This window comes from Acinonyx jubatus, chromosome A2 (genome assembly GCF_027475565.1).
Source record: "Acinonyx jubatus isolate Ajub_Pintada_27869175 chromosome A2, VMU_Ajub_asm_v1.0, whole genome shotgun sequence".
Lineage (NCBI taxonomy): Eukaryota > Metazoa > Chordata > Mammalia > Carnivora > Felidae > Acinonyx > Acinonyx jubatus.
Window position 1 is genome coordinate 102046919 of NC_069383.1, and position 10735 is coordinate 102057653.

A 10735-nucleotide genomic window follows, 5' to 3' on the forward strand; every position below is an offset into this window, starting at 1 on the left:
GGGGGGCCCCACAGCTGGTGGGGTGCCAGCCGGCTGACAGATTGAGGAAAAACTAGAGAAAGCTTATTGGAGGACCGGCATGTTGGGGTTGTATTTTCTAGTGACCATCTTGCGGGTCATTCTATGGCAGCGGGGGGCGGGGTAGGAAGAGAACCCCTATTGTTCTAGAAAAGGGTGCCGGAACAGCACAGGGAACACGCTGAGCCGACGGGGTGGGTTTCGGCCTCCTCCTGCCCGCAGTTGCAGACGCCCGTGCCCCCGCTGGCTGGTGAGCTCCATCCGTGCGCAACCTGCACGCATCTGCTCCGAGAACACAGTGCCTTTCCAGGAAGCAGCCTGGTCCGTCCTCGTCTGTCTCAGGGCTCTGCAAAGAGAGCCTCCAGCCGTGGGCTTTGCTCAGCCCGCATGGTGGCCGGACGGGGAGGGGAGGCCTCCAGGGAATCAGCTGTCTCCAAGAGAAACGGGTGCCCCAGGAGCCAGAGGAAAACCAGCTCGCAGTACCTTCCTCCCTGACGCAGCGTTTTCTGTTCTGTTTCAGCACTGGCAGTTGCCGCTGGGCCGAAGGTTTCGCTCTCTGAAGATGTGGTTTGTTTTTAGGATGTACGGCGTCAAGGGACTGCAGGCTTACATCCGCAAGGTGACTGTGCTTTCAATACTTAGCTGGGAAACGTTAGGCAGGCCTTGGACACTAGACATGGAGGAAGATGGCTTAATAAGAAAATACATGATAAAGGTTCGTTTGCGTTACTGAGGGTTGGCCATTCACAAGATGGTCAGGGCGTGATTATGGACCTTCTGGACGCTTCCATGAAGACCACAGGCCGTCAGGTCCAGGGGACTGAAAAGTGAGTACACCACACGGCCGGGACTGTGGCCACACCTCACCTGCAGCAGGCGCAATGACAGCAGGGCAGTCATGAGAACACAGTACGTTTCCCTCCGAACACTGCCAGCACGGCAGAACCTTGGAGCTTCTGGAAACAGATAGTTTCCAGCCTAGGGTTTCTCATTGTGTCCCCGACCAGCAGCACATGCATGGCCTTGTACTCTCGGGTGGGTCCTGGCAACCTCTGTTGCTATAAGTGAACCAGGCCACCATGATGAGCTCTACAATGTGAGAACAACTGGTCTACTTCAAGCCCCATCACCCTGCCATTTTTTTTTAAAGCAGTTGAAGAAACTGAGGCCAGAGTATATGCTGGGACTCCCCCAAGGCCCACCCACTTAGCTGGCTGCAGAGAGCTGCCGATTCCCAGCTGGTCCCTCCCATGCTGGCGTCCTTCCTCAGCCAAGATGGCGCCATCTTGCTGGACAGAGGGCCTCGGGCTTCATGGAAGCAGGGATGCCTGTGGTCTCTGACTAGTGACCGTGACAGTTTGGGTCCTGGTGCCTCAGCTTAGTCTGTGGTGTAGCTGTGGGCAGCACACAGTGGCTCCAGGCTCTTCCTGTGTGCAGGGCACATGGCCTATGGAATACCACACGGTGGCATCTGTCTACCTTATGCGGCCCGTGGGGGCCCATGGGAGCTGGTAGTCACCAGGAGGATCTGTGGGGTAGGGAACTAGGAAAGGAGTGTTTGCGTGTGAGTTTATGGGTGCAAGATCCCCCTCCCCATGTGAGAACATGCTCTCAAATATAATAAGGATTCAACTTTGACAAAAATCAAGTGGTCTTTGTCACCATAGCTTAAGGCTCTGGGGCCCCTGGGTGTGATTAAGCTGCTTCCTGTAAAAACACTCCATGCCTCTTATATTTATGGGTCTGTTTCTGGGTTCTCTGTTCTGTTCCACTGATCTGTGTGTCTGTTTTGTACCAATACCATACTGTCTTGATGATTACAGCTTTGTAATATAAGCTAAAGTCTGGGATTGTGATGCCTCCTGCTTTGGTTTTCTTTTCCAACATTGCTTTGGTCATTCGGGGACTTTTCTGGTTCCGTACAAACCTTAGGATTGTTTGTTCTAGCTCTGTGAAGAATGCTGGTGCAATTTTGATTGGCATTGCATTGAATACGTAGAGTGCTTTGGGTAGTATCGGCATTTTAACAATATTTCTTCTTCCAATCCATGAGCATGGAATGTTTTTCCATTTCTTTGTGTCTTCTTCAATGTCCTTCATCAGCTTTCTATAGTTTTCAGAGTACAGGTCTCTTACATCTTTGGCTGGGAATTTCCTAGATTATTTTATGGTTTTTGATGCAATTGTACCTGGGATCGATTCTCCAATGTCTCTTTCTGTTGCTTCATTATTGGCGTATAGCAATGCAACCGATTTCTCTATGTTGATTTCATATCCTATGACTTTGCTGATTTCATCTATCAGTTCTAGCAGCTTTTTGGTGGAGTCTTTAGGATTTTCCACGTAGAGTATCATGTCATCTGCAAAGAGTGAAAGTTTGACTCCTTCTTTGCCAATATGGATGCCTTTCATTTCATTTTGTTGTCTGACTGCTGACGCTTGGACTTCAAACACTATGTTAAACAACAGTGGTGAGAGTGGACATCCCTGTCGTGCTCCTGGGAAAGCTCTCAGTTTTCTTCCCATTGAGGATATTAGTTATAGGTCTTTCATACATGATTTTTATGATGTCAGGGTATGTTGCTTCTATCTTGACTTTCTTGAGGGTTTTCAGTAGGAAAGGAGGCTGTATTTTGTCAAAAGCCTTTTCTGCATCTATTCACAGGATCCTATGGTTCTTATCCTTTCTTCTATTCATGTGATGGACACACTGATTGATTAGTGAATATTGAACCAGGCTTGCAGCCCAGAAATGAATCCCAAACTAAGGGTTGATCGGGGCGGGGAAAAGATGATGGACATTAAGAAGGGCCCCTGTAGGCATGAGCATTGGGTGTTATGTGTAAGTGATGAATTACTGGGTTCTATTCCTGAAGCCAAGACTACGCTGTATGTTAACTAACTTGAGAATAGAAAGAAAGGAAGAAAGAAAGAAGACAAAAACACAACAACAACAACAACAAACAACAAAAAACACTCCATGCCTCACCCTGAGAGGGCTCCCATCCAGCCTGACAGGAAGGGACTGGGATGGTCAAAGCCTGTCCCCAGGCAGGTGGACCATAAAGGGAAACAGCACCTGCCAGCACGAAGTCTTTGGTGCCCTCTAGTGGCACCATATTTATTACCGGGCGTGGAGCTGCACAGTCCAATGAGACTTCCTTCCCAACAACACTCCCCAGCGGGGCTTCTGCTCAGAGTTCCCCCCCACCCCCCGCCCCCAACCCCGGCCCCCAGCACCTACTTGAGAGCACCGAGCACCTAGCACTGAGCACCGAGCCGGGCGCCTGGGTGTGGAATGAGCAACACGCACGCAGACCGTGGCGAGCTTGTTCTCCGTTCACATACTATACGAATCCCCTTTTGCGCTCCACGAACCCCTACAAGTCAAATAAGGTGGTGAATGAAACGAGAGGGAGGCATTTATCGAACGTGATGGGGACTGTCATTCTCTTCTCTTGGTGGCAAGCGCTGTTGGATAACAGCACCGCAGAACCGAAGCTTCGGTGACGGGCAGCTATGTATGTCACCGTCACACCCTCGGTTTCCTTATCTGTAAAGTGGGCATAACCGTGGCAGCGCCTACCCCATGGGCTGCATGGGGATAGTAGGATGGCGGGGACCTCGGCGCTCAGCACAGGGCTTCTCAGTAGTGGCTAGCTACCCTGCCTTTACCAGGATGTTTAAATAAGATTTGAGATTATAACTGATTGTTTTGGTGAGATTAAAACAGTCCCCTGAACAAAAGACAATGGCAGTGGTGTCTTTCTGAAGACACTCGTCCTTCCCTCCTGGTAAACGGGATTTTTTTTCCTAACCGGCTGGTGTGGAGGAACGTACGTGCTCGAAGAAAACGGTTGAGAGCATGTGAATGAATTATGCATGGGCCGTCTAATGAGGTTTTCTAGGTGGTTAAGTCCTGAGCCGAGTGGTGTCGGGAAACTCAGACAGATGCCCTTCCCTTTCCAGCACGTCCAGCTGGCCCACGAGTTTGAACATCTGCTGCACCAGGACCCTCGCTTTGAAATCTGTGCGGAGGTCACTCTGGGGCTGGTCTGTTTTCGGCTCAAGGTACGTTTGTCTCCTTTAGTCTCTTTCATGGTCCGTGACGGTGACCGGCGGGAGAGTATCGTTCATTGCCTCCGAGCACAAGACTGGCAGTTGAGCTCCCCAGAAACCACGGAACTCAGCACGCATTTTCCAGTCTTTGCTGTTTGCCCCTCCAGGCCCTGCCCCAGCCTGACTGCCCGCTGGGCCCCGAGCACTCTTCTCCAGGAGCCGTCTTCTGCCGTTCCTCGAGCAGACTGAGGCTTCTCGCTTGTGTAGACCCTTGGCCCTGGAGTGCCCTCCCCTTTCTCCACGCATGCATCTCTGCCACCGGGGAATGCTCTGGGCGCTGGCCCGTGTACACACTCACTGATGCGAGTGTCGTCCCCTGACTGGCTCCGGCCGCAGCCCAGACCTGCAGACTCTGCACCTTAACCAGCCCCTGCAGGCTGCTGGGTGCACACAGGGGTATAAGTTCTGGGTGCTCTGCCACCTGATGTTGAGTGCGTTCACTGTGGGAGGGGGAGCTTCCCCAGATCACAGCGGGCACCAGCCATCGAGGCTGGGAATCGTGACCACATTTCTCAAAAGGCCCGGAAAGGTGCGGGATGGGCAGGCACCTTATTAGTCTAGCTCGTGACCGAGGCTGGATGGGGGCCTCACACTGACAGCTCTCAAGCTGGCCATGCATTCCAGAACCTAATTTTCCCACAGGCCTCCTTGTTCACAACCATGGAGGCCATCGGGAGAAGCAGGGGTGGGCCCGGCTGCACCGTCACATGCTGTAATCACTAGGTGGCCCTCTGCTCACCATATCCTCCCCTCTGCTTCTCAGAGCTTCTGGGTGGCTATGAGAACCAGAGAGAAAGCTTGGACTCTACACAGTGGGGTGCTGGGGTTCTGATGCAGGGCTTGGCGACGGGGCCATGCACTCTGTGCAGAGTGCAAAGTGGGGAGACCCTACGGGGCACCTGGGAGGTTCAGTCGGTTGAGCGTCCGACTTCGGCTCAGGTCACGATCTCGTGGTTCATGAGTTCAAGCCCCACACCGGGGCTCGCTGCTGTCAGCACAGAGCCTGCTTCAGATCCTCTGTCCCTTGCTCTCTGCCCTTCCCCCACTGGCGCTCTCCCAAAAATAAATAACTTTTTTTTAACTAAGAAAAAAACAAAGTGGAGAGACCCTAGAGAAAGTGTGCAGAGGGCAGAGGGGCACACACATGCTGGGTGGACACGGGGGAAATCTCAGAGCACGGGTGTCCCAGCCGCAGGGTCCCCCAGAGTGGCCTCGGGTCACGGTTCCGGAGGCACTGGTGTTGACAGTGTGTTTTGCCGTGTTCACCACGGACAGACGTTTTGTTCTGTTTTGACTGCCAGTGTTCTGGCAGGACTTTCGCTTTTTAACTTTCATGGTTTTATTGAGATGCAACCCACACACCACACACTTTGTCCGTTTAAAGCACAGTGAGGGAGTTAGGGGCCTAGCCCCCCACAAAGTGGAAAATCCACTTCTAAATTCCCCCAAAGTTAACTGCTAACAGCCTACTGTTGCCCAGAAGCCTTACTGATAACACAGTCGATTATCACACATTCTGTATGTTCTGTGTATTACACACAGTGTGCTTACAAGAAAGTAAGCTAGAGGACAGAAAATGTTACTTTTATCTTTAAAAAACTTTTTTTTAGAGAGAGGGCGAGTTGGGCAGATGCAGAGTGGGAGGGAGAGAGAGAGAATTCCAAGCAGGCTCCGAGCTGTCAGCATAGAGACTGATGTGGGGCTCGATCCCACCAACCTTGAGATGTGACTTGAGCTGAAATCAAGAGTAGGATGTTTGGGGAGGCTGGGTGGCTCAGTCGGTTAAGTGTCCGACTTGGGCTCAGGTGATGATCTCACGGTTCATGAGTTCGAGCCCCGCATCCGGCTCTGTGCTGACAGCTCAGAGCCTGGAACCTGCTTCAGATTCTGTGTCTCCCTCTCTCTCTCTGCCCCTCCTCTGGTCATACTCTGCCTCTTTCTCAAAAATAAATAAAACATTAAGAAAATTAAAAAAAAAAAAAAAAAAGGTAGGACGCTTAATGGCCTGAGCCACCCAGGCAGCCCGGACAATGCTATTAACAAAATCATAAGGAAGAGAAAATACATTCCTAGGGCTGTGCTGGATTCATAGAAAAAGTTCCACCCATAAGCGGACCCGAGCAGCTCAAACTGGAGCCGTGGGAGGGTCAGATGAACACACGATGAGGATTTCAGCAGAAGCCAGGGTCACAGCCACTGCCAGGATCTCAGATCCTCGTCCTCCCCAGAGCGGTGTCCCCAACGCCATCCTTCAGTGCCACCCATCTGCTTTCGGGCTCTACGGCTGGTCCAACACGCGCATTCCCACAAGTGGAATCGCCAGCTGGGGGCATCTCAGCCTGACCCAGGTCCCCAACAGGCGCACCTGCGGTGGCCCCGCCCCTTGCGCACGCGCAGCACAGGGAACACCCCCTCCCTGTTCCGGAAGCCCAGGGCGCTTTGCAGCCCGTAGAGGTTTCTTCCTGAGCACACTTGCTTGCTGTCTCCATTCCGGGGATCCTGGTTCTTCTCCGGGAAGCATCTTGTTCTGGCTCGTGGTTCATTTCTCTATCTCCATGCCTACCACCTGGTCCTTCCTTTCTTCTCTCTGTCCCGTTCTTCTCCGGTCTGGATTTCGTGTTCTCTTCATCATCGACGGCTTCAGCGCACATAGTATGACTTTCTTTAACGCCCAGCACAGAAACGGTAGCTACTGCGTCCTTGGTTTTCCGTCCTTCACCCCAGTTCATCTCAACCACTCCTGGTCATTCGGTGTCCTCACTCAGCCCGTTTTTCTTCTCCTTATTCTCTTTCCTCCTCTCCGTCCTCCCTTCTCCCTCCCCACCACCCTCCTTCTCCTCCTCACTCCCCCTCTTCCTCCTCCCCTCCCCCTCCCCTTGATGGCCCTCCCCCTCTTCCTCCTTTTCTCCTCCCTCTCCCTACTCCTGTAAAGTGGCACAGAGCAGTGTCGCCTAATGTTGGCCTTGCGCGGTGCTCAGCTGAAGTCTGAGTCCTCGGGTACCTGAGCACGCCCCCCCCCCTCCGTCTCTGCAGGGTTCCAACAAGCTGAATGAAGCTCTTCTGGAAAGAATAAACGGCACCAAAAAAATCCACTTGGTTCCATGTCACCTGAGGGACAAGTTCGTGCTTCGTTTTGCCATCTGCTCCCGCACCGTGGAATCTGCACACGTGCGGCTGGCCTGGGAGCACATCAGCCAGCTGGCCAGCGACCTGCTGGGTGCAGAGAAGGAATAGAAGCCAGGCCCCAGGTAAGCTGCCCTCCCGGCCCCGCCACGCAGCGCTGCTGGGCCCGGATTTCCTCCAAGGCGAGAAGGGGCAGGACCCTTGCGCTGCGAGGATTCCTTAGGGACCTTGACCCATTCTTCCGACTTTGCATTCTTTTACCTGTGACGATCAGTCCCGCACCTCTGTCGTTTGCCCTCGGAGTTCACGACGCAGCTTACTAGCATAACAAGCTTCTATATTAAACTGGCAGACTGCGGATAAATAAAGATGAAAGAGAACATTACAAAGGGAATTTGACACGATCAAGGATTTATGTTTCGCTCTCTCTCTTTGTCCTTGTTGCCCCATTACCCATATATCACAACCCACGGGGGATGTGACACAGTTTTACCTTGTTCGCTTTTTTTTTAATGTTTGTTTTTTATTTTTGAGAGAGAGCATGAGCGGGAGAGGGACAGAGAGAGAGGGAGACACAGAATCCGAAGCAACTCCAGGCTCGGAGCTGTCAGCACAGAGCCCGATGCGGGGCTCGAACACACGAACCGTGAGAGCATGACCTGAGCCAAAGTCGGACACTTAACCAACAGAGCCACCCGGGCACCCCTTCCCTTGTTGGCTCTTAATCTTAACTGGGAATACCTGAACGAATGCTCAAGAAATTGCACGTTAAAAATTGTATTTCATTTATGCGAGAGGTGGATCTGTCGTTCCTGCCCATGAGGTAGGTCAGAGAGGCACCTTTCTTGGTCAAATCCTGTCCAGAAAGACGAGATCCTTTTCCTGGTACAACAAGGATCTTTCTTAAAGAGGCCATCCTGTCCAGAGCTTGAGCATTTCTGGAAGGTGCTGGGGAGAGACCAGAGTTTCACGTATTTCCAATCTGCTTAGATAAGGATGTGCATCCGGGTGCCTGGGTGGCTCAGTCAGTTAAGCATCCGATTGTTGATTTCGGCTCAGGTCATGATCTCACCATTTGTGAGTTCGAGTCCTCAGTCGGGCTGGGCACTGACAGTGCAGAGCCTGCTTGGGAGTCTCTCTCTTTCCCTCTCTGTCGCCCCACCTCAAAAATAAATAAACTCTAAAAAAAAAAAACAAAAAAAAAACAAAAAAAAAACCATGTGCATGATAGTGGTGGGGGGGGCGGAGGGGGCATAACTGCTGTTACACAAAAGGAAACCATATCAGGCAAACACTCCTGATTAACCTTTCCACAGCCCTGTGTTTGCACAAATCTCATCAGGATGCAGCATAGCAGGATTCTGTTCCCATGTGCCCACAACAACACAGAGAGAGGCTGTCGTCCTAAAAAATTAGCAGAAGCAAAGTCGCATTTCTGACAGAAGTCACAATTACTGTGAAGTCATATGTGTTATCAATCCAAAAGGTACAAATGAGATTAATTTTTTTTTTAAATATAGGACACAATAGGGGCACCCGAGTGGCTCAGTCGGTTAAGTGTCTGACTTTGGCTCAGGTTGTCATATCACAGTTGGTGAGTTCGAGCCCCACGTCGGGCTCTGTGCTGACAGCTCAGAGCCTGGAGCCTGCTTCGGATTCTGTGTCTCCCTGTCTCTCTGCCCCTCCCCCGCTGGTGCTCTTTCTCTCTTTCAAAAATAAATAAACATTAAAAAAATATATATATAGGACACAACAGTGACTCATAACACATGGAATTTTGGGGGCCAGGTTAATTAGAGCCATGAAAGTCTGAATGCATGAGCTTCACTTGGGCTCCCTTGAGATGATCACATCAAATCCACATGGCCACAATTCTAGAGAAAGAAGGAACTATTCCTATTTCACAGAGGGTGGTAGGAAACTGGGCACAGATTCTGGCTGGCATTGATCAAATGTGCTGGAGAGAAGCCAGATCGGTCATTCAGTCTCATTTCTGACAAGTCATATTCATCTATATTACATGGTTCCCTCCAGCTCCCTGGAGAAATGGCATCTTCCTTCTGTGTGTTCTAGAGAAACATACAAGATATGGATTCTTCAATTTTTTTTTTTGAATGTAGCCTTATGTTCATGTTATTTTTTTCCCCTGTAGCGATCAAAAGTTGAAAAGAAATATATCTGAACACCGTGGAAGAGAATAGAAGCATGCTAGCTCCGTGGACCCACACCCACGTGTGGCCTCATGTTTCCTTCTCTGAAGTTCTCCAGAGCCTTGTGTTTCTGTCTGCTCACCATCTAATCAAGGAAGAAATATTATTTGCTATGTGAAAAGTTAATCCAGTGGATGTAGCTTTTGTTCATTATTTGGCTGTGACTTTTGTTGATTCAAAAATCATAGGTTTTCATGCTCTTGAAAATGTCAGTGGTAGGAGAAGCTTACTGAACTATTTTCCAGGGCATTCTAGGATCGTGGGACTTGAGATTATACCTTTAAATTGTGGCCTTTAAATTGTTCCATCCTGTGGCTCAATGCTTAATAAACAATTTCGAGTGCGGTGGCCATTGTGTCTGGTAAGCATTCTTTTTGGTTGCACATTGTACCCAATTGCTTGTTGTGATATGGACTTAACCTTTCAAAACAGCCAAAGATGTGGTATCCCTGGATATTTTTAAATGGCGCTCATTGCCATTCATTCAACGAATGTTCATGGAGTGCCTAGTAGATGTCAGGCACTAGATGCATTAACAACACACAAGTTTTACTCAGAGAGGACTCCAATTCTTGAAGAAATAAATTCCACAGACCAAGTACTACTGGCATGATGGGAAAGACTAACCTCCAGGGTTTCAGATTCCTCGTCTGATCAGTCCCTCTGCCCTGTGGGATCATGACCGATAAACACAGTGCTCGGGTGCCTGGGTGGCTCAGTTAAGTGTCCGACTTCGGCTCAGGTCATGATCTCCCAGGTGTGGGTTCAAGCCCCACGTCGGGCTCTGTGCTGACGGCTCAGAGCCTAGAGCCTGCTTTGGATTCTGTGTCTCCCTCTCTCTGCCCCTCCCCTGCTCGTGCTCTGTGTCTCTCAAAGATAAATAAATATAAAACAAAAACATAAATAACCAGAATGCTCTTACGAACCTAAATACCAACAACATGCCGTATTTCCTCAAATAGCCTATCTTTGTCTGAAACCATTTTTGCTGGTGGAAACACCTGCATGCTAATCCCAACATGAGGGCTTGTCCTTTAAGAGCCAAAGTGCTTGTTCTTTAAGAGCCAATAGAACTATTGAAACCAAAGCACTCTTGAAAAGAGCCCTCGGGCTATTAATAAGTCTATTTGAATTTCATAGACCTCGGATCCCTAAATGCAATTAAATTACCTGTCTTTCAGAAATCTGGAAATATACCAGATGCCATGGAGTTCTCCATCCCATGTGGTCAGGTCATTCCTTCTCTACCCATCCGTGAACAGTCA

General features: G+C 50.2%; 1 protein-coding gene across 3 annotated transcripts in view; it reads left to right on the top strand.

Annotated features, from left to right (window-relative positions):
• The window catches only part of DDC (dopa decarboxylase), an 82935-nt gene extending 73122 nt beyond the window's left edge, over window positions 1–9813 (top strand). For all 3 annotated transcript variants that reach the window (XM_027045982.2, XM_027045981.2, XM_027045980.2), the window contains exons 12-15: window positions 539–637; window positions 3988–4089; window positions 7171–7385; window positions 9413–9813. In XM_027045982.2, coding sequence (XP_026901783.2) covers window positions 539–637; window positions 3988–4089; window positions 7171–7371 — 402 coding nt within the window. In that variant the 3' untranslated portion in view covers window positions 7372–7385; window positions 9413–9813. The remainder of the gene's footprint in view (window positions 1–538; window positions 638–3987; window positions 4090–7170; window positions 7386–9412) is intronic.
• Window positions 9814–10735: the final 922 nt, after the last annotated feature.